Source organism: Platichthys flesus, chromosome 5, assembly GCF_949316205.1.
Source record: "Platichthys flesus chromosome 5, fPlaFle2.1, whole genome shotgun sequence".
Classification (NCBI taxonomy): Eukaryota; Metazoa; Chordata; class Actinopteri; order Pleuronectiformes; family Pleuronectidae; genus Platichthys; species Platichthys flesus.
The window spans coordinates 16,193,781-16,217,281 of NC_084949.1; the positions used below are offsets into that span (position 1 = coordinate 16,193,781).

The 23,501-nt window shown below is 42.3% G+C and overlaps 4 protein-coding genes and 1 non-coding gene across 6 annotated transcripts; 3 read left to right on the top strand and 2 right to left on the bottom strand.

Annotated features, from left to right (window-relative positions):
* Window positions 1-3,499: 3,499 nt before the first annotated feature.
* Window positions 3,500-4,967, top strand: LOC133954414 (interleukin-8-like). The gene is made up of 4 exons (XM_062388829.1): window positions 3,500-3,694; window positions 3,851-3,983; window positions 4,100-4,183; window positions 4,737-4,967. Exons 1-4 carry the CDS (start codon window positions 3,505-3,507, stop codon window positions 4,747-4,749), a joined length of 420 nt encoding a protein of 139 aa, XP_062244813.1. The 5' UTR covers window positions 3,500-3,504; the 3' UTR covers window positions 4,750-4,967.
* Window positions 4,968-7,751: 2,784 nt separating this feature from the next.
* On the top strand, window positions 7,752-9,569 carry LOC133953783 (growth-regulated alpha protein-like). The gene is made up of 4 exons (XM_062387867.1): window positions 7,752-7,910; window positions 8,051-8,183; window positions 8,300-8,383; window positions 8,737-9,569. Exons 1-4 carry the CDS (start codon window positions 7,769-7,771, stop codon window positions 8,747-8,749), a joined length of 372 nt encoding a protein of 123 aa, XP_062243851.1. The 5' UTR covers window positions 7,752-7,768; the 3' UTR covers window positions 8,750-9,569.
* Window positions 9,570-10,962: 1,393 nt separating this feature from the next.
* Window positions 10,963-18,480, top strand: fbxo10 (F-box protein 10). The gene is made up of 11 exons (XM_062387863.1): window positions 10,963-11,160; window positions 11,492-12,126; window positions 12,633-13,463; window positions 13,681-13,830; window positions 14,157-14,293; window positions 14,727-14,797; window positions 14,933-15,085; window positions 15,179-15,529; window positions 15,620-15,930; window positions 16,078-16,265; window positions 16,844-18,480. Exons 2-11 carry the CDS (start codon window positions 11,542-11,544, stop codon window positions 17,022-17,024), a joined length of 2,958 nt encoding a protein of 985 aa, XP_062243847.1. The 5' UTR covers window positions 10,963-11,160; window positions 11,492-11,541; the 3' UTR covers window positions 17,025-18,480.
* polr1e (RNA polymerase I subunit E) lies at window positions 18,417-22,486 on the bottom strand. 2 transcript variants are annotated; one of them, XM_062387864.1, is made up of 12 exons: window positions 22,346-22,486; window positions 21,860-21,963; window positions 21,294-21,370; window positions 21,117-21,202; window positions 20,833-20,885; window positions 20,595-20,739; window positions 20,346-20,456; window positions 19,898-19,994; window positions 19,684-19,814; window positions 19,507-19,588; window positions 18,853-18,984; window positions 18,417-18,673 (listed from the first exon to the last, which is right to left on the bottom strand). In XM_062387864.1, the coding sequence occupies exons 1-12, from the start codon at window positions 22,419-22,421 to the stop codon at window positions 18,511-18,513; spliced, it is 1,257 nt and encodes a 418-aa protein (XP_062243848.1). In that variant the 5' UTR covers window positions 22,422-22,486; the 3' UTR covers window positions 18,417-18,510. The 2 variants fall into 2 exon arrangements, with proteins under 2 accessions (XP_062243848.1, XP_062243849.1); XM_062387865.1 differs by having other exon boundaries at window positions 20,833-20,882; window positions 22,346-22,430.
* Window positions 22,487-23,279: 793 nt separating this feature from the next.
* On the bottom strand, window positions 23,280-23,352 carry trnaa-agc (transfer RNA alanine (anticodon AGC)). The gene has a single exon. It is a non-coding gene; the product is annotated as a tRNA-Ala (tRNA).
* Between the last annotated feature and the right edge of the window lie 149 nt (window positions 23,353-23,501).

A 23,501-nucleotide genomic window follows, 5' to 3' on the forward strand; every position in this document is an offset into this window, starting at 1 on the left:
CTCAACAGGCTCCGACACGCATCCGACTGCAGCGGTCACGTCACGTCAGCAACACTCACAAGCTAGAGGGAAGTATGGGGTAACTCCATCACCAGGGGGGCAACTTCGTGGTTTTGACAGATTGTTTCTTCAGTCCCAGCATAATTTCAGCAAGTGGTGATTCAGAGGTTATAGACAGGTGACACAATTATGTCCGTTAAGTGGATAATAATATTCTATTCTATTATTTTAGTTCTAGCAACTTATTCTAGAACTTCTATACTTATTATGATTCCTGTTCAAGACAGGAATCATAATGAATCGCAGATAGACTGGAGGTTATGACCAAATATGTGTCTATAATTATATGTCCCATATACATACATATGTCCTAGTGGTCATCTCTGATAAGACTGAAAGAATGAAAAATTTGGTCCAAAAGAGGATGTGATCAACCACAGTGGAAAGTTTTTAACTTAATGTTTGTTCCTTTTGAGAATAGGCTCATGTATCAGGTGAGATTAATGGAGATGCACATGATATACCGCATGTGACCAGAATAAATCAGGGAACATATGATCAATTCTAACCATTGGTTTTCCCCCAGATTTACCCTGTGGTGATGTGGCAGAGTGGTAATGTATTATTAATAACAATACAAATTTCAGCATGAGTTTTCAAATAAACAATATACTGAGAAATGCATTGATGGCATTTTTATTTACCTACAAAAAGTGCTGGTAAATCAAGAACACTTTAATTATTGTAACAGATGTCTAACATCACAATTTGAAGAACGATTTCACACACGCAAAAGAGGAATTAGGTATCATTTTCTTGTGCAATCTTGATGTCTTTTCGAGGTTCGAATATTCCGGAACTTCCTCTTGACCCGAGCTAAAACTTTCATTGTTGCAGAGAAGAGAAATAACATGTATGTCAAACCCAACACTCAAATCTCAAATGCAATTAAGGCAAATATTTCATTGCTTGTCCCTATAACTATTAACATAGGCTTCACTGTAAGGTTCTCCAAATGGGTTTGGTTTTTTGGTTTTAATTGATAGACAGCTAAGAATGACCAGTGACTGTGACAAAACAGGGGCCTTTCAATTTGTGTTAACTCAGTATTTCGGCCCCATAACAATGCATAGTGCAGTAAGGTACTGCATAGCATTCCATAGCATAGCATCTGGTATATATACTTTTGTATATATATATATATATATATATATATATATATATATATATATATGTAGATATTTATATATATTGTATTGTGTGGTATAATAAGTCTACTTTAGATTTACAGATAGGCTACTCAGTATTGAAAGGCCTACTAATAGGGAACACTCACTATCACTGCCATATCCAAACAGTGTGATTTACAAACCAACCACAGGCCAATGCTCACAAAGCATTGCTCAATGATACTTCAACACAAAAGACTGAGATGAAAACAGGAGCTGGGAAAATCAGGACTGAATCATGGATTTGTCATCACCCTGTTACTTTCCTTCCTTGTGCTGAACTGCTAAGCTGAGAGGAATGCTTGAGCATGGGTTGTGTTGCTTTAGTATAAGCATGATCCACAATAGCAAACACTGAGTTTTGCATATAAACAACATCAGGATGTGACCATTTAACAAACAGGACCCTCAAATGCATTCGGCCTTCTGGGACTTCAGGATATCTGAGGGAGTTTTGGGACTTACAAACAGATGACCAACCCAGGGGTCGGAGACAGACAGCTTTTTTCCTACTTCACACTTTAAGTGAGGGTATCTGTCTGTGGCTGGGTGGCCCTGCAGGAGTTTACATTCCATGTGTGTGCAAAACTGTGACGTTGAAGCTCATGCCGGGAATAGCTAACCTGTTTGCCGCAACCTAACCCCATACTACAGTGTCAGATATGCAGACCTTAAACCTATTACTTCCGCTTGAGTATAATGTATTCTCCCCTGTCCTTCTATTTTTGTATTTGTTTGTTTGTAAGCAAGATTACACACAAAAAAACAGATTTCTACCTAAATGATTGACTTTCATTGTAAATAGAGTATTTTCCCCTGGAATCTGGGTCTGGATCTGGATCTTGACAGAGCAAATTAACAAAACGAATATGAACAATATTCTTGAGAAGGGGCAGTGTTCCGTATTAATGGAGTTGTATCACAATGTTTAAGGTATCTATACAAAGGAAAGGGTCTGTTGGAGATGAAGGGAGCAGCAATACAAATTGTAATGACAGCAGTACTACCAGGAATAATAGTACATGTTGGAAGGCATATTATTTATTTATTTAATCTTCATTTAATCAGGCAGTAGTGGTGTATAAACTTGAAAGCCATACTTGAGTAAAAGTACAGATATCTTACCTGAAAGTGACTCTGGTAAAATGTTATGTCACCCGTAAGAAAATGACTTGAGTAAGTCAAAGTAGCTCATATTAAATGTACTTAAGTTTCAAAAGTATCTGGTGTTGAATTGTACTTAAGTATCAAACATAAAAGTAAAGGTACCAAACATAAAAATGCAGAGTGCTTTTTATAGTAGGCCTATACAGACACAAAACAACTCACATTTATTCTCTTCAGGCTTTAATCCTACTGCCTGAAAATTATAACACAAATATACATATAATGTATAATTTAAAAAGTTTGAACCCCAGGTACTGAGGTTCAAATAGTAATGGACTAGTGCATCTGAACTTCTAGGGACAACAAAGAACCAACAAAGCAGAGTAAACAAGTGCCTCTTGTGTCTGCCTAAGAACACTTACAAATTGTTAACTGTAAATATCACTAAACATGGACCTTTCACTTTCTAATCAGTAGCAGAAATGATACACAATGCCCATTATGATAACTCAGCAAAAGGGAACAAGTTCTAGTCACACAAAATAGGATAGTTCCTCTTTTGTTAAGAACCTGCACAGTGCTAGTGCAGAGAAGAAGAAATCACTGGACACTGGTTTTGCTGCCAAATCTCGAACCGAGCTCCTGCAAGAGCACCTGGATAATTCTAAAGGGAATAGATCGATGAGGAATGTGCTCGCTTTGATTAAGTCCCTGCCCTGCAGAAATCACTCCTCCCCATTGGATGGCTAAGTGAGGTCCTCGGATCGGCCCTGCCAGAGCTGTTCACGCCCCTGGCGGTGCGCCGAGAAGACGATCAAACTTGAATATCGAGAGGAAGTAGAACACGTTACAGAGTTTCTGAAGGTGAACCTGAGGAGGGATAATTACCGCTACAGCCTGATCGACCCCGGTCAACAAAGGCAACCATACCAACCTCAGGACGCTTAGGGTCTCGCGTGTAAATACACTTACACAGGAGAGATTTCCTAATTCCATGGTAGTTCTCTGCTACTCATCAAAGTTGCATCACTGCTGTGTCAGCTTTAATTTAAGACAGATTTTTGCACAAAAATTGGGCAACTGCCTTCCATGGGATCACAAGATCAGTTCTTCATCAGCAAGTTTAGTGTTGATGTTCCAAAAAAAACTCCAGAGTTCAGGGAGTGACATGAGAAAGGAGGAGAAGGGTTTAAAAAGCAGACCTCCTTCCCAGTTAATGACCGTGTTGCGAGAGGCTCAGCTGAGTGCGACTGACGGACACTGCAAAGATCAGATTGTAATCTCAGACTCCAGCTTCAGAGCAGATATGTCTTTCTTTACCACTGTGGCACTCGTGGTTTTTCTGGCTATTGCTGAGGGTGAGTAATCTGTCAACCAAAGAAGATGGGTTTCTTGCAAGGCTACATGTGATGCCTTACTTTACTTCTTGCTGCTGCACCTTTTTGCTGCACACCTGAATTTTTGTGACATGCATCCAGAAATCAATGTGTTTCTCTGACCTCTCACCACCTCAGGTACCAGTCAGGGGGATCCAGGAGCGCCTCCGCAATGTCAGTGCATCAAGACGGAGAGTAAGCCCATCGGACGTCATATAGAAAGGGTGGAGGTGATCCCTGCCAGCCTTCACTGCTCAGAAACTGAGATTATGTAAGCACCAGGATCTAAAGTTTGCATTTTGCCGGCACAGCAGACGTCTGAGGTGATTACCTGTGTCTGTATTGTTTTACTGTAATATTACCTCATCCTCTTATCTGGTCCTGCAGTGCCACTCTTACAAGCAATGGGAGAAAGGTCTGTCTGGACCCTAAAGCTCTGTGGGTCCAAAGAGTGCTCCAGAGAGTTTTGGAGTAAGTGTAGCTTCCCCCCATTTTCACTGAATGTTTGAAAAGATTAGCGCAAGACTCAGGCTTGCACGCCTCTCTATTCGAAGGGCATTTCCTCACCTTTGTGTTGATTGAAAGACTCAAAAGATTCACTGTGCTTTCATACTAAATTACAGATCAGGGAAAGATATGAAAGCTTGCAGAAGAAGTTTCCCATCACTACCCATAAAACTCTGCAGGAATGCAGCTGGTTAATGTTAATGACTTATGAATGAACTGGCTAAAGACCAGGGGTGAGGCAAGCGTTGAAAACTAGAGACGGCAGCTAAACCTTTCACCTAACATGCATGAAACAGTGGGAAAACTGGAGATTTTTTTCACGCAAATTCAAGTTACAATCTCATTCCGTTTCAAGTCATGCATTTATTTTCAAACATTAATAAACTTTTTGATTTATTGTGATCAAAACAGGATGTGAATAGTGCTCCAGCTGTCATATTGTTATATATTCAGTGTGTGTGTGTGTGTGTAAGTTAGATATCCTGCCCTATAACACATGTTGTTTTTCTCTCTTCAGATCCACACCTTGAAGGATAACGGACCGGGACACGTCTTCGCAGGAAGGATTCACGTGACAGCAGTTGTGTCTTAAAAATTGTCAACACAACAACGAGTACGGACACAAACAAGGCTTTATTCTGAAGAGTGTCACACTTTCAATAAACTGTTTTTAAAGCAATTAAAATACCTGTGTGATGGAAATTTGACCTGGTGAGACTTCTGAAATAAAGAGATTTGAGAATAATAATCTTTTAAGTATACTTTATTCCTTTCAAGGAAGGTCAGTCAATCATGCAGCATACAAAGAGCATTCTGCCGGGGGACGACAAAGAAACAGTTGCAGGCGTGTGCTTTTTATGCAGATGCAGTGAAGAGATGTCCGTGTGCAAAGAGTGGAACTGTGTGTGTGTGTGTGTGTGTGTGTGTGTGTGTGTGTGTGTGTGTGTGTGTGTGTGTGTGTGTGAGTGTGTTGTGTGTGTGCATGTGTGTGTGTGGCGTCAATATGTGTGTGAACGGAGTGAATAGCAAAATCCCACGAGATAGGACTAGACACAGGCTGAAGGTCTCCTTGAGGTCTTGGTGGGGGGAGACGAGCACAGTCTCAGATTTTTGGATCTGATGTCATCTTGGCAGTTACAGAAGCAGAAATAGTATGCATAAGTAGAGATAATATACAGTATAGTGCCGTATACTGGTATAATTATTCATACACTCCTTCCTTTTGATTATACATTGATCACAAAAATAAATAGGAAACACCATAATAAACGGCAGACCCAGAAGTTCACAATGTTTCAATCTAGGACATCATTAACATGGTGATAAAAAAGAAATTGCTGCTTTTGTGAAAGAAACCCAATTTTCGTGAGTAAAGAGCAAGCATGGGAGGAAATCAATTTACACAAAATCATTTTCAAAATGACATTCCAACCAGTATTGTTCAATTCCGCTCTATTTGTATAGCACCAAATATCCAAGACAGTGTTGGGACTCTCTTCTCATATCTGTGTTGTCTAGGGAATGTAACCTTTGACCTTGGCGCTGCTCTCTCACTCCCTGAACATGACAGACAGCTGCACTACATCTCGTGGAGAGGAGACAGTGTCTTCGGAAAGAATTGAATAAACGTACTCGATTTGATAACTTCAATCAAAATCAAAAACTTAAAGAAATGAACCATCATCACAATACACATCTTGTAGAGACTTCAACCCATGTGCATTATGCAGGCAGAGGGTCATCACAACCACGGAGAGGTTAGTAGCACATACACATGGCGATATTGATTCAGTCACAGTAGGATCATCAGTCCATCTTACACTAATTATCAACCACATCCTTTTTCTTATACACAACGCAACATTCCTATGAGAATGGGATCCTCATACACTTTACACAGATTTATAAAACCATTGACTATACTTGATCAATGTTCTGGCTTTTTTCTCTGTTTATACAATGAAACCAAATCACCAAAATAAGCCAGAGACCAAATAAACACAGAGGTTTAGAATCATATGTTCCTCCTGTGGAGGAAAATTCCACTGACCAGTGTCTAAGGTAGTGGAAATCCCCCGACTAGGTTTCTCACTGCTGTGATACTGTTTACCTGACAGGATGGAACTCTTATTTGGTGAGGGTTTTCTTCCAACTGGTACCGCGGACAGACACAGCAGATAAGACAGATAATGATCTCATGTCTTACATGTCTTCTTTCTTTTCATATTAGGTCTTATGCAACGCCTCTTTGTATAAGTTCTGGGTTTTGTGAATTTGCGGCCAGTTCCATTTTGATATATTTAATTTCAATCTTTCAACATTATATACAAAATTTACTTTGTCAGCAAAAATGTCAGCAAATATAATTTTTAAGGGTGAAAATCTCCAGTAAAATGTTTAAGCAATCTTCATCTTCCAATTCTAAAAATAAAAATTACAAAGAATTGGGGACTGACAGCTTTTCTCCTACTTCCCCCTTTGAGTTAACATTCCTCGTATGTGTGTAAAACTGTGATGTTGAAGCTCATGCTGGGACAAGCTCACCTGCTTGTCTCTGCCTAACCCCATACTACAGCGTCAGATATGCAGACTATTAAACGTATTACTTCCGCTGAGAATTATGTTTTCTTCCCTGTCCTTCTATTTTTGAATTGTTCGTAAGCAAGATTACACACAAAACAACAGATTTTTAACCAAACTTGCTTCAAGGAATCTGGTTAATTAATGGTTTTGTATTATATAGCGCTTTTCTAGTCTTGATGACCACTCAAATCACTTTACAGTACAGTTTCATATTCACCCATTCATCCATACAGCATATCTATTAGCAGCACTTTGTTGTTCCATGAGGGGCATTTCGGGGTTCAGCGTCTTGCCCAAGGACACTGGGGACTGGGGATCGACCTGCCGACCTTCAGTTTGGAAGACCACCGCGCTACCCCTCAGCCACAGCCCCTGGGTCTGTGTCTGGATCCTGACAGACCAAATTAACAAAACGAATATGAAAAACATTCTTGAGAGGGGACACTGTTCAGAATAAATCGAGTTGTATCACAATGTTTAAAGTATCTATACCAAGGAAAAGGTCTGACAGAGATGAAGGGAGGAGCAATAACAATTGTAATGATAGCAGTACTACCAGGAATACTAGTACATGTTGGTAGGCATATTATGTTTTTATTCAATCTTCATTTAATCTGGCAGTCACATTGAGATCAAGATCTCTTCTCCACGAGAAGCCTGAGAACATGAAGCATTCATAATCAGCAACATACAATTAAACATAAGAAACAGCATAACAACACAATCAAAGAAGTGATTTCCTGATTCCATGGCAATTCTCTGCTATTTGGTCAAAGGTGCATCACTGCTGTGTCAGCTTTCATTAGAAACAGATTTTTACCAACGAATCGGGGTACTGCCTTCCCTGGGATCACAAGATCAGTTCTTCACCAGCAAGTTTAGCTATGATGTATAAAAAAAAAAAGTTCAGGGAGGGACATGGCAAAGGAGGAGAAAGGTTTAAAAAGCAGACCTCCTTGCCAGTTGATGACAGTGTTGCGAGAGGCTCAGTTGAGTGCGACTGACGAACACTGCAAAGATCAGATTGTAATCTCAGACTCCAGCTTCAGAGCAGATATGTCTTTCTTTACCACTGTGGCACTCCTGGTTATTCTGGCTATTGCTGTGGGTGAGTAATCTGTCAACCAAAGAAGATGAGTTTCTTGCAAGGCTACATGTGATGCCTTACTTTCCTTTTTGCTGCATAGCTGAATTTTTGTGAGATGCATCCAGAAATCAATGTGTTTCTCTGTCCTCTCACCACCTCAGGTACCACTCAGGGATATCCAGGAGTGACTCTGCGATGTCAGTGCATCAAGAAGGAGCGTAAGGCCATCGGACGTCATATAGAAAGGGTGGAGGTGATCCCTGCCAGCTCTCACTGCTCAGAAACTGAGATTATGTAAGCACCGGGATCTAAAGTTTGCATCTTTCCTGCACAGCAGACGTCTGAGCTGATTACCTGTGTCTGTATGGTTTAGCTGTAATATTACCTCATTCTCTTATTTGGTCCTGCAGTGCCACTCTTAAAAACAATGGGAGAAAGGTCTGTCTGGACCCTAAAGTTATACGGGTCCAAAGAGTGCGCCAGGAATTGTTGAGGTAAGTTTAGCTTCCCTCCATTTTCACTGAATGTTTGAAAAGATTAGCACAAGAATCAGGCTTTATTTGAACTCCTCAGGGTAAACAAGTGCGTGCACGCCTTTCTATCGCAGGGCATTTCCTCACCTTTGAGTTGATTGAAAGACTATCTGGTTATTTTATGGCAGTGGCAGAAGAAGTTTCTCATCACTACCCATAAAACTCTCCAGGAATACAGCTGGTTAATGTTAATGACTGATGACTGACCTGACTTAAGACGAGGGGTGGAGCAATAATAAACTCTTGATTTGTTGTGATCAAACAGGATATGTTAGATAGCCTGCCCATAACACGTGTTGTTTTTCTCTCCTCAGACACACAGCTTGAAGAGTAACGGACCGGGACACGTTAACGTTTACACTGAAGCTTTAAGTGGACACATAAAGCACGAAGAGCTTGTTCTTTATCGCAGGAAGGATTCACGTGCCAGCGGTTGTGCCTATAAATCATCAACACAACAACGAGTGCGGACACAAACAAGGCTTCATACTGAAGAGCATCACACTTTCAAAGAGCTGTTTATAAAAGTAATAACAATATTTGTATTTTCGCTTTGTATCTTTTATTTTTTGTATGAATCAGTCAATGTAAGGAATTGGTTTAAAATAATATATAAATATATTAATAAAATATGTTCCTTATTCTTTAGTGCTTAACATCATGGGGAAATAGATAAATGGAACATGAAAGTTATACTTGAAGGCTGTACAACGTTTTTACAGACTGAATTCTTTGTTTGAATTTATACCACAACCCTAACGTTATTATGCTGTCTTGGACAAGGTGGTTGTTTCTAGGGTCATGTAAAAATCACAACTTAGATTTTGAGGTTAGATCCACTGAGGTCAGAGAAGATCTGTGTATTTTGTCTCTTTATTTAAATAAAGCATTTTTACAAAAAAAGGTTTTCTGCTTGAGCGCTGTGTCCCACTATGTCTTGGATCATGGATACACAACATTGCATACCTGCAGAGTCACTTTGAATTCTCAGTGGACGGACACTGCCACCTCTTGGAAAGAAAAGTGCACATCATCAGGGCTATATCCAGTTCTGGTGGTTGTTAAATGCCCACATTCATTATCTGCTGACAATACTGAAATGATATTGTTTTAGTGTATGTAATGTAGGTCTAATTCCATTTATATTTTATATTTTTGTATATTTCATAAGTATTGCATACTACTTATTATTACTTTACAGGGGTCTGTTTTTGACTGCCTTCTTGCTGCTGTAATGTTTGTAAATTCCCCCACTGCAGAATAAAGGCTGATCTTATCTTAACATTAACCCCCAGCTAAACAGGTTTTCCTTGTATCTGTACCCATCTTTCCATTCAGACTCAAACAATAACATCCAGCTGCTGCACAGCTGTACTTAATCACGGAAAGTCAACAGAACCAGAGCCAGCAACGGCATAAGTAAATTGCTCTGCCCAGATATGTTATTGTGCAATGAGAATTACTGACAACGATAAAGGAAGAAACTCTGTGGAAATCCCGGCATTTCCACAGAGTTTCAACAGGACCACCACAGAACTACCAGTAGCACCACCTTTATATCTGGACCACTTTACTTCAATTGACCTCTCTGAACTGACTTCACTAGTTTAGTCCACTGAACCCTCCTCCTGTCATTAGACCCCAACGACACTTTGAAGGACGGTTGACCTTTAATTGACAGTTCTATATTAAATCAGATTAACCCTAACCACTGCTTTGAAAGCCCACTCTTGATCCAGAGGTTTTAGCTAATTATAGACCCAAATCAAACATGCCCCTCATTTTAATCAAAATCCTGTGTGATTGTGTGATTGTTTAGATAGAACTGGTTTGTTTGAAAGCTTTCAGTCAGGATTTAGAATCCATCGCAACACAGGAACAGAACCGGTAAAAGTGAGGGAAGACTGTGCAATAAAGTAACATCATTATAACAGCAGCGATCATAGCAGCAGTAATTAATAATAGTAACAAACAATAATAAATAAGGTCATAATAAAAATTATAGTTCTGGTAGATGGATCAAACAACTCCTGAGTCAGGTATCTGTAGAATGACAGTAAAAAAATAAAGATTTTAATAAATCTTTTATAAAGATGATCATTTAATCATTCATTCCAGCCGAATCAACACTAATTCACCCATTAACGTTAAGCGGGCCTCAGATTGAACTTTTGTTGATTTTTATTTGTTGAAATAATTATAATAAAACTACTAGAAATAAGACCTGTAAAATATACTTTATGGATGTTCAACTAAATCTCAAGACACGGAATATAAAAATAAAAAATTATAATATTTGGTAGTGACACAGCACCTGAACATTTTATGAAATATATAAAAGGAGAAATAATGGAAATCAAACAAGGAGCTAAAAACAACGTCAACGATATTTTTGGAGGTGACGTTTTGAATAAACAAACTGAAGATGTATTTTAAACAAGCTGAAGATGTATTTTAAACAAACTGAAGATGTATTTTGAACAGACTGTAGATAATACGCAGGGACCGTACAGACGCCCACTTCCAAGAGGCGGGGTGAGGACGAGCCTTCTCCATTTTTGCTGTTTCTTTGCCGTAAACTGGAAGCAAACGTCCGAAACGCATCTGCAGTCATGTCTTGTTGTTGTGAGTCCGGAGGCAGCCGGGGACCGTCTCCATCTCCGCACGTGTAACGTGGAAGAAGCAGAAGCACGTCTGAACATGCGCTGATCCGTCGGCCTGTGACGAGCCGGTTCGAGGTAACACAAGGTTTATCTCTTTTTTTATTATTTTGATGGAGGCGACGCGTCCCTCTTATTTTGTATGAACGATTGTCCCTCGGTGTTAGCTCGCCAGCTAACCGCAGCCAACTTTCACCGCAACATGGCAGAGGTGCTTAGAGTGGTTAGTGACGTAGAGTAAACAACAACAGTGTGGTTACATGTCCGCCGTGTTGTGTACCGTTTGGCTAGTGAGAGTGTTAGCATGCCCATCCGAGCGTCGGTTATCTGTGGTTGAGATACGTGTTGTGTGTGTGTGCATTGTTGTTGTTTTTGTGTGACGGTTTCCTTTGTGACTGGCTGTTTCCAGGCGCGCCTCTCCCGCCGTCACGCTGCTCCCCAGCCGGTGTGCGCGCTGCCATGGAGGTGGGCAGCCTCCCCGTGGAGCTGTGGCGGGTGATCCTGGCCTACCTGCCGCTCCCCGACCTGGGCCGCTGCTGCCAGGTGTGCCGCGCCTGGAGGGAGCTCATCCTCTCCCTGGACAACACCCGCTGGAGGCAGCTGTGCCTGCGGTGCCCCGAGTGCCGCCATCCCAACTGGCCCAGTCAGCCCCACCTGGAGCCGCCGTCCTGGAGGGAGGCCCTGAGGCAGCACGCCCTGGCCAGCCGCACCTGGGCTCAGAACGGCCCGGAGCTCCAGTCCTCCACCTGCCTCCTCTTTTTCCGCCGACGAAAGGACCGCCGGGTCTGGCATGTGGGGCCCGGGTGCGAGTTTGAAACCCTGCGCGGGGCCCTCGGGGCAGCGGGGCCATACGACCGCGTGGTTCTCCACCCCGGTGTGTACGAGGAGCAGGCGGAGCTGACGCTGAAGGTGCCCGTGGAGCTGGTGGGTCTGGGCCGCCTGGGTGAGGTGGCCCTCCTGGTGTGTATGGAGCAGCAATGCCCCACTGCCAGGCTGTGTAACCTGGTGTTCATGCCCCCCTGGTTCTCCACTGTGGTTTACAAGGTAACTGCTCGATCTCTTTGAACAGCAACAGTGTTTCCCCTCAACTAGCTAGACTGTGGTTGCCTGCCTTATTCTAAACTGTCCTGCCACATCGTCCCCACAGACTGTTGGATCTCATAGTTTCAGCTGCCATTGTGCACGTACCTGCTACAGTGCCTTCACTCTTTAATCTGTATACCTGTCACTCAGACTCTGTTGCACGTGAGAGGGACATTCGTATACGGGCAAAAATGCTACCAGCATAGATCGTAAGAATTCTGTAGAAAACCCTGCTGCAGTGTCTTATTACAACATTACTGCGTTTTCTATTTATCTAAAATAATGAAAAAACGGACCAAAAATTGTCCCTTGTTTCACAAGAAGCTGGAACCGGGGATGAGGGTCAATTTATAGAGGGGTTGCACATTATATCTCAGTTCATTGATTAATGGATTAACTGTTTAGCTCTGTCCAGCAGTATCCAGACAAAATCAGTTCTAAGTCTTTCTCTCCTTGCTCTGCTCTAGACATCCTGGGGTCACGTCCAGCTCGATAACTGCAACTTTGAGGGGGCTCAGTTGCAAATCCGCGGCCCAGGAACCTGCCAGGCTCGCTTCTGCTCCTTCTCACAGGGCAGCTCGGCCCACCTGCTGGGTGTCGTCCTCAGTTTAATGGACAGCTGCGACTTCTCAGGAAGTGACACCGCTTCAGTGACCGTGGAAGGTCCGCCGTTGTCCGAGAGGAACTGGGCTTGTAAACACTTGGCTGCCCTGGCCAGGACGTTCCCGTCTTGTGGCATGTATGGGAATAACAGTAACTTATCAAGAGGCCCGCAGGCTGGCTCCGCTGGTGGGCCTCAGCCTCCGGGTAATAATGTCAAAAAGGAGCATGTAAACATGGAGGACTGGCAGAGGAGGACTGGGGTAGATGCATTGTGTCAGGGCACAGTGATTGAAGAGGGCTGGAGTGATGGCGAGCACAGCGAGGGAGAGGAGGAAAACCGAGATGGAGAAAAGACCAACGACACCAAAAACCCATTTACATTGGATTACAAAATCTCATATGACAATCATGGACTATCCAATTTGCTCAAGGCCCGGGCAGACGGCTCTCTGCCACTGGCCTCCTCTCCAGACCCCCTGCCTGTGACCCCAGAGCCCCTCACCCTTCAGCAGGAACTGGACAGGGACCCAGAAGCTCAGATGCTGGTGTCGTCCACCCTCGGCTGCATCCTCAGACGCTGCCTCTTCAGGGAGGGGAAGGGTGGTGTGCATCTGTCTAATTACGGACAAGCTCGGCTGGAAGGGAATGTTTTCCGTGGGCTCAACTACGCTGTCCGCTGCATCCAGAACTCCACAGTAAATAAAATCATAACAACCTTGTTTTAGACTTAATTGAATTTTACTCACATTTAGATTTCCCATGTTCAGGCCCCTTTAATCTGCATCATGCCATTTGAGAAATGTATCAAGTTAAGGAAGTAGCCCCAGATCATAAGTAATTAAGTGGCAGCTTCCAATTCAAACTGACACTTGAGCCACTTCTCTCTCTCTCTCTCTCGCTCTACTACTTCAGATAGTGATGCTGAGAAACGAGGTGTGTGAGTGCCGTGCGTCCGGTGTCTTCTTGCGTCTCTCGGCTCAGGGCCTCATCGCCGAAAACGACATCCACTCGAATGGAGAGGCGGGGCTGGACATCCGGAAAGGGGCGAACCCCATAATTCTGGTAACTACCGCACCACTGTATATTCAATTCCATAGTTTTAAACATTCCGACAATATCCACATTCGATGACATAATCCTACCCTAGATGAATATAGGATTCATGGGCTCCTTTTGAGGTCCCAATCACAGAGTGCATCCCTTATTTGTAAAACCACTTACTGTATGAGGAAAAGAAGATAGGTCCATTATAAAAGACATTGAAATTTACAAAAAGATAATAATATGTAACGTATAGAAGCTTGAATTTGAATAAATGTAAATGTAGGTGTTCTTAGTTTGATGGTGTTCTCTATTTTTACCGTTTCATTTTGTCTTTCATTCTACAGTGCAACAGAATACACAGTGGTTTGCGTTCTGGGGTTGTTGTCCTTGGCAAGGGAAAAGGTTCAATTCGGAGCAATTGGATCTATAACAACAAGGAAGCGGGCGTGTATATTCTCTTCAGTGGGAATCCTGTGGTCAGGTGTGTGGGGCTCTAAAAACAACTGCTGTAACTTGTGCTGGACTGTGCTGTCCTTGTCTTTCCAGCGTAGAGAGGTTTTTGTTTTCGGTAAAGACTAAATGTATTTGTTTGTTGTTTTTTGCAAATTCATCAGATTAAAAAAAAATTCAGATATAAAGAACACAGCAGGAGATTGTGAATAGGGGTAGAAGGGATAGTCATTCTACAAGCACTATTAGAGTGTGATGCTATACTTAACCCTGCATTATAGTGTTTTAAGTCATTCTCTATATTCTCTGCAGGAGAAATAAACCAGCTACTCAACTGGAAAACCTCAGTTAAAATAACTTAACTGTTAATTAATTCAATCCATGATATCCCCTCAGGTCTTTCTTGAAATGAGACTCGTTCTGAACTTTATTCAATGTTTTCCTCTTCTCTCTGTCTCTCTTAGTGGGAATCACATCTTCCAGGGCCAGGCAGCTGGGATTGCTATAAATGAGAATGGCAGAGGAATAATAACAGGTGTGGGCAGTCCTAATTCACATATCAAATCAGCTATCTGCCAAATAGTTTCTTCTTTTTCATCCACTGCTTTGCCATTCACAGGAAGTACACTACATGGGGTAATTAATGTTCTGATTCTTATTTTATTTCCAGATAATGTGATCAAAGAAAACCAGTGGGGGGGTGTAGACATCCGAAGAGGGGGTGACCCAATCCTGAGGAACAACTACATCTGCTACGGCTTCTCAGACGGCGTGGTGGTGGGAGAGAGAGGACGCGGACTAATTGAGGGAAACCACGTCTACTGTGGGTACTTTCAGCCTGATAGTGGCAGCATCCTGTGTTTTATTTCAGCAATCACAAGGTGTTTCATTTCCCCTCTTCCTCTTGTTCCTTCAGGTAACAAAGGCTGTGGTGTGTGGGTTATGTCGTCCAGCCTCCCGCAACTCCTGGGAAACCACATCACCCACAACTGTATGTATGGGCTGGCCGTGTTCTGCAGGAAAGACCCGGACAACATCGAGGCCCGGGAGGGAAACTGGCCGGGCCAGGAAGGGATCGGTGGAGACGGAGTCAGCGGGGAAAGGAGAGGAGTCGAAGCAGAAGGAAGAGAAGTGCAGGAGAACCTCAACGAAGAGGGGGAATTGTTTGCGTGGGAGAGCGATCTGGAAAGCGAGGATGAGCGTCACTCTGCCCGTCGCTCCACCAGTGTAGCGCTGGTGGAGGGCAACTGCATGAGCTACAATGGAGGTAATAAAGCCCACTGATACGTCAGATACAAATAGCCACTCACTCCCCAGCTCTTATGTTGTCTCCATCTTTCTGCTTTTTACTCTGTAGCCGTCGGTCTGTATGTGAAGAGCAGCGAGGCCCTGAATGTTTTCGCTAACCTTGTAAACAGTAACCGTGGCACTGGAATCGCTGTGCTGCAGAGCAGTCAGCTGACCCGGCTGGTCACCAACTGCATCCTTGAAAATGGTCGAGCTGGTGTTACGGTGGAGAAAGACTGCCGAGTGGAACTTCGGGGTAATGGCATCTATGAAAACAATGGCCACGGCATCAGTTTCAGTGGCAACGGGCAGATTGCAGAGAATGATGTGATTGGAAACCGTGGATATGGGATCCAGGTGTCGGACTGTGCTGACATCAAGGTGAGTTGCAGTAAGACATGGAGAGAGGCTTGTTATAACTTATTTCAAATGCACTTGTACAACATTGCACATAGTAGATACTTACTGTTATGTTAACACATCATTTATATGCATGTTTTTTTTTTTTTAAATGATTTGTATCTTCAGGTACTGCGTAACAGAGTCCAACCAGCACAGGGCTGTGGCATCGCTGTGATGGGACCAGTAAAAGGTGTCGTGCATGACAATCTCCTGTTCCAGGGCCATCCTGGAAACAAGAAAGCACTCCTCCACATGGATCCTGGCACAGACGGCTGTGTGTTACGGAACAACAATATTCTAAGACACAATAACAGGTAACCAGACAATAGGGCCGGAGATTTAAATGGCATCAGAAGCTTTAACAACCCTTTCTTTTTCTCCCTTTCCTTATCTCCACATACTTACAGCAACTAGAATCCATGTAACAATCTATCAGACGACAATGAGAAAACACTGCGCCTGTAGAACAGATACTTGTATCTGTGACCTTGCAGAGAATGATCTCCCTAAAATCCAGTAAACCTTGGTTTTACAGAGCTTTATAGCCATTTCAGCTAATTACAGTCTGGCTCACAACTTAACTGCTATGGTTCATGTATTGACTGACGGTTGTCTGATAACATCTTTTCAGCCAGTAAACAAATGGAGCACTTACTTAATGCATTTCCCTCAGGAGTTAGTAGCTGTAGAATAATGGGTATTGGACTTAAAGCTTGTCAGGAGGGCATGGACGTGGCTCCATATAAATTATGTTTAATATATTCAGTAAATAATTGCATGTTAGTTTACCACATTAACATGAACTCAGCTGACGTGTTTTATGCAGGTTATACATCCTTGTGTTTGGGGAATATAAAACACATCTGTTACTTTTGTCTTTTTCGTTTTGTAGCTGTACATCTGCTCCTCCCTGGGTGCTGGAAAACCCTCCACCTCGGCCACTGGCCAGCTCCCCCTCTGGCCTCTCCTCAACCCAGTATCCTTCCCGACTTGGAATATCCATGGCAACCAGGATCAGTGCCACTGTGGAGAGTGGTTGCCACAGTGGGAGCATGTTCTGCTCCATCCTGTGAATACCTGCAAGCACTTACTATTTAATATGATTGAACTGGTGTGTTATCATATATTTGGAGAACTCTAAACTTCCTCAGAGAAGACCCTCCAAAATTATGCTCTATCGTTAAGGTGGGTCAATGAGCTGGAAGAAAGAGGCTGCACCGACATAACCACTAAAGGGACCATCCACCTTCCTGGATCATAAAGGTGGCACAACATTTTGTACATCTGAAACCAGACTTTTGTAATTTTACGATGGAATGCCAGAGCATCCATCAAATGTGGACTCACAATGTGAAGCTGGAGGACAAGACATTCAAGCATTGTCAACATCCTACTATACCTTAACCATTTCTATACTAAAGCTTTAACTTTATCATGTTCTCAGATTTCAAGTTCATGTACAGGATCGCTGTAGACTTTGTATTTTTGTCATTTTGCTTCTGAGACTTACTTGTTAGGATGTGCACATGTATCCAAGTCCTAGCAGGAATCTAAACCCCCCCATTCAGACCTGCTATTAACATCCATCCTGAGTGATCTAATTACAAGTGGTCACCATTAAGTTCAGGTAATGAACACAACCAAATGCGTCCTGAGATCCAATCACATTCGGAGGTGGTAGTTTAGTTTCGCAATGATTCAAAAGTATTTTTATCAGTATCCATATGTTTATTTATTCACGGCCAGTGTCACAAAATCCACAGTCTAACACATAATTGGTGATACTAGATAGATTCATACTCTCAGCCCATCCTGACTCCTCACCCCTCTCCCTCGCTTGCAATGACACAGTGATGGACACATCTGTAAACTCAAAATGATTTGGTATCAGAAACAGAAATTAAGTGTTCTTATTTTGCATATCGAACGGGGGAAGTGTGATCCAATCCCTAGTGGTCACAGGAGACACATCCAGGACGTGTTTTAATGCCAGGTGTGAACTGACAAACTTATCACTGTCAACTTGTGATCAGATCTCTCAGGACGGATGTTATCACCAAGTCTGAACGGGCCAAAGCCTCAACCATCCCACAAAGTAAAGTTGTGCCTTGTTTCACTTCTTCGGTGATTGTAGCTGGGGAGGGAGTTGTCATAGTGCAAGGTGTATATGCAAAAATGATAGAGCTGCTCTATTTCCTGGTGAGTCTGTTTTTGTATCATGCCCATGTTTTTGAAATTAAGCTTTGACTTCATGGTGGAATTCAGTTCAGTACACAACTTGACAGACTCACCTGGGAATAGCAAGTTACAGAAGGACAATTCTGTTCAGTGTGCAATATGTGAAAAAATGTGCCTCTGTTTATCCGTCTCAGATGTTTCTGTCATCTAGAATTTGTTTACAACTCAATACTCTGCTGCTTTTTTTTGTATCATAAACAGTAAATATTAAGAAAAAACGTCACGTATAACTCAAGAGTTCATCATTTTATTTGTCTACAAAATGCATCAATAAAACAGTTCTCTCTTGATCCGGTTCCGTGTCCTCTCCTCTCAGTGTCTTCAGTGCATTTTCTTGCGTTTCCGTCGCTCCATGAACTGATCATATTTGATCAGAGGTACAACAAGGGCCGCCTGCTTGTGTTCGCCTTGCAGTCCAGCCTCCGTCTTCCCCCGGGCCGGTCGAACTAGAGTCAGTCCCATGGACTTCGCGACCTCAATCATCCTACAGAAATATATGAATATAATATATGAAGATTGGGAGGTCAATAATCGTCCTTCAGTGTCTAACCACTAACATTAAATGAGTACATGTGAAGTCTATAACCAGACAATACTTCACACATTTAAAACATAACATTACACACACACACACAAGTTCCAGACGTGGTATTTTTTTCTTACCTGGCCTCAGTGATTCCTAGGTCGCGGTGCAGTAATGTGAGGTCAGCAGTCATGTGACCCATGTGCAGCAGCAGGGCCAGAGAGTACGCTGCTATTTTGGCTCGCATAGATGTCGACACAACGTTCATGACCCTAAAAGGTGAAAGTCATGTGTTTGTATTAAAGACAGAGAAGTCACATCAAAAATGTGTGCCACAATGAATTATATATGAAATGATATACATTAACTAGTCCTCTGTACACCTTATAATAACTTGCTTATAATGGATTCCTCTTTTTCATCCACATTAAGGGTCTAAGGATAGAGGGTGTCATATGGCTTTACAAATTCTCATGAACATGAAGTCTGAAAAAAAGTCCAGAGAATTAGGTCAGGATATTTGATTTCACATATGAAGAACTCAGAAGTTACCAGAGGGCCAGTAGCGATATTTCAGGAAAATGTCTCCACTTCACTTTATTGATAAACAAATATTTCCAGAAATATAAAGTGGTGTAAATTACTGACACCTTTGCAGCCACTTTGTTCTTGGCAGGCTGAATTTTGACACAGATTTTTTACTACTACATTTCTAATTTAATCCAACCAAAACAAATTCCAGACACACTGTGATTATGAAATGACTAAATTACCAAGGTGTTACATCATCCTACCTGCCATTGTTGAAGGTCTCCACAGTGAATGTTCTGAGCAGCTTGTTTTGAATGATGCGCGGGCAGCCTTCCTCCTGCCCAACTGCACAAATAAATATAAATCAGTTAGTGTTATTCCCAGAAGACGGTGCTCAGGACAACAAATACTTTGTGACGGAGGCTAAGAGCGTTACTCACACTTGCGGGTGACGTTCTTCTGCCGGGCCAGTTTGAGCAGCATTGAGAGGTAAAAGGCGCCTCGTGCCACCTTGTCTCTGGCTTCATCTTCAGTCGGCATGTTCTCGAGGTGCTTCACAACACACAGGCTCCTTCAAACAAACAAACGTTAGAATGCAAAGGAAACACGTGCAGCTTCATAACATGTGTCCGTGTTAGCTAATTGTTACTCTACCCTCCGCCCTCCGTCATCTTCTGCAGCTCCTCAGGGCTGAGTTCTGCCAACTTGGAACCGGCCATCTCCAAAGATTCAAACTCAACAGGAGACAGGACTGTGGTTGGTGATTAAGGACCAAGACCCAAAGTGTGGGTTGATTATGAAGTTATATTCGGGTCAGGTTCTGTCACGTTGGTTGGGTTATGTAAATGATTGTTTACAAACACAAGCCTGTAATCAGGTAAAACATTGGGCTTGGGTCTGGTTCAGACACTAAATATGAAACAGATTTTCTCTCAGGCCTGGACAGGTTTTGACAGGTTTGGACAACATTTTTTAGCCTAAGCCGCAGTCTAACCCAAACAAATCCAGCTGTCATTGTGAAAAGGCAACACATTTTCTGTTTTATAATCTACAGTTCCTACATCCTTTGGTCATACACAAACCAGGAGCCAATGAAGGATACGATCGTCCAGTAGGTAGACGTCCTCAGGGTTGTCTGCGTTTGCATCGCAGGGAGGCAGGTGGAGAGCCAGGTCTCCTTGGGACTCTGTCTCAGCAACTTCCTGTTGTAGAGCTGAGGAAAGAGACAAGAAAATGAATAAAATAAGTATCAGAAAAAAACTCAAGATTTGAGAGCACAGGGACGACAACAGAGACTTAAACAGCCAGAGATTTCAGGTTATCATTGTGTTTTCCTGACGGTTGAACTTACCTTCCAGGCCCTTCTGGTCGATCACATTGCTGGCAGCTTTAGCCACAGCTTGGTGCAGTGTGTCGCTGCCCACCTGATTCAGCCTGCGGGAGTTCAGAGCTTTCTTTTGTTTGTTGGTGCCAAACGTTGAAATCAAAGACTCAACCTGCAGAGAAAATGGGATGCAACAGAATACATTATTGCCAAGTGGATTCTTGCTCTAGTCGTGGTCTGAGAGGAGTAGAACACATCCTGTTACCTTTTCTCTGTAGGTCAGAGTCGCGTCCTGGGATTTTTCAGTGTCCGTCTCTCCTGGGGAAAAAAATGCATTGTAGATGTAGAACATTTACACTGACAAAATTTCAGCATCAAATATTTGCCTATCATCATTAATTTTGTTTATGTAGACCTATTAGGATTTTTGAGAGGATACAAATATTAAGAAGTAGGATATTTTTTTATATCAATACATATATATAAAATTGTATTTAAATGTTATATTCAGTTTAATAATCAACACGTGTTGCTGGTTGTTTTCATTACCTGGTATGACAGGCTGCATGTTGAAGAGCTGAGCATTGTGCACCTCCATTTGCATGGTCTGTTTGTTCAGCACGCCGACATAATATCTAAACAGACACCAAACACACAACTGTTAATCCTGTTCACAGTGGTTATGGTGTTGGTCCTAGTTTCTGAAAATGTGTTGCATTCACATACTTGCAAAGGTTGTTGCATTTCAGTGACCCCGTTCCAAAATTATTACCAACATAGGACAGTCTCTCTGATTCAGCAACCTACACAGAGGAAGATGTAAGCAACACTGTGTTATAAGTCACACTCAAAACACAAAACATAATAGACATATATATATATATATATATATACACACACAAGAAACAACTATACCAATGCCTCCACAGCCACTGGTAGCATGCAACAAAGTACGTTCACTTCATTACTGTAATTGAGAAAGTTTTCACTGCATGTATCAGCAAATATCTGTACTTTCTACTCATTTGCTATTTGTATGTGATCAATAGCAAAAAGAGATTTGATCCAATCAGAGCAGGCAAGGAACATCAGACCCGCCTCCTCCGCTGGAATGACGTGGAAGACTGCTACATTAGGAAATAAGCAACACTCTGCAAGTACTTTTACTGGCAATACTCTAAGAAGCAAGCAGGTACTATGTTATTTTTTCTTAACCAGAGGATTATCCTAAACATAAGGTAGAGTGTGAACACATCTGTCTGAGGATAACACTGGTTCTGCATCTTCCTCACCAGTATCCGTCTGCTTCTCTTCCTGGGGTTGTTCTCATCTACGCTCTTGTACATGGAGAAATCCAGTTTGTCTGCATTCCTGATGCTGCCGTTTGAAAACCGGACTGTAATATAGATAATAATATTAATAAAAAAGACACACAGAGAGGAGCCTGTCAACAGCTACTGCACACAATCAAAACCATGTTTATTATGAACCACAATAAAATACGTCAATGAAGCAGTAACTAACATAATGCTGTGATGTTAAAAACATTGTATTAATCAGTGTGTCCTGTTTTAAAGTATTTTTCCTGACCCATTGCGCGTGTCACCTGGATTTCACTAAACTAAACAACTAGCCCCGCTGCCGCTAGCCCCCACGTGTACGATACAAACAAGCGTTTATACTTGAGAAATACGAATGACCCGACGTTTACCGGCGTTTTTACAATTTGAATTATAATGTTAAAATGTCTGAACAAGCAAAAAGAGGGAACAACGCACCCATAACAGCTTTGTCGCCTTCTCTTTCCTCTTTACAACACACTAACGAGCAGGAGGCCGCCATGTTTGTTGTCATGTGTGACGAGAGGGTTCACTCCCTGCTACTTCCGCCTTCACCGAGCTTGACAGTGTAGTTCTCCATCAGGCATGTGAATTTAAGAGTCTGAAAATAAATACAATATATTGGAAATCAAGTTTTTAAAAACAGCACATCTTTTATTTAAAATAAAAATGGACAAAAAGGAAACTTTTTCTACATAAAATAGTTCTGTGCAATCAATTTATATTTATATATAAAGAGTAACTTCACCCCACAGCTCTGAGCCTCACGCCACCCTCTGATCATTTTGAAACATGATAAATAAAACTGGGCATGGGTCTGATGGGGTGAGGAGGGTGAGAGAAAGAGAGACAGATGTGAGAGTGACAGTGTCGCTGACCTTTTCAGGCCAGAAAAAATGGAGAGCGACGCAGATGCATTGAGATAGATGACAAGAAAATGCTGCTTTGAATCTCCGAAATGAACAACCAGAGAAGTGTGGCTGAAAACTACCTGGGCTGAGGAAGAGGGGGGTTCACAGGCAAATTGATCAAGTACCACTTTAGAAATAAGTAATATAAGAGCGCTATATTATGAAGAAATCCTGAATACTCTGACTCTGCATGTTTTATAAGATTCAAGATTCAGATTCAAGATTTTATTTGTCAAATGCACAACCTTAATATCTCTGAATATCTGGTTGATCTACTTCCTACACCGCTGGGTGTAGAGGTCCTCCATGGATGGTAGCTCCGTCCTGGTGATGCGCTGGGCAGACTTCACCACCCTCTGTAAAACCTTACGGGTCAGGGCGGTGCAGCTGCCAGTCAGGGGGCTCTCTGTGGTGCACCTGTAAAAATTGCAGAGAATCCTGGCATCCATGTTGAAAAGGACTGGAGGATGCGGGCATCGATCCCGCTACTTCTCGCATGCTAAGCGAGCGCTCTACCATCTGAGCTAATCCCCCGATATGACCATATCCCCGTAGTCAATAGTTAATGGCAATCGTTACAATTCAAATAAATGGATGGACAGATAGACAGACAGGTTGATTGATTGGTTGGCAGATAGACAGATAGACAGATAGACAGACAGACAGACAGACTTTGCTCTAAG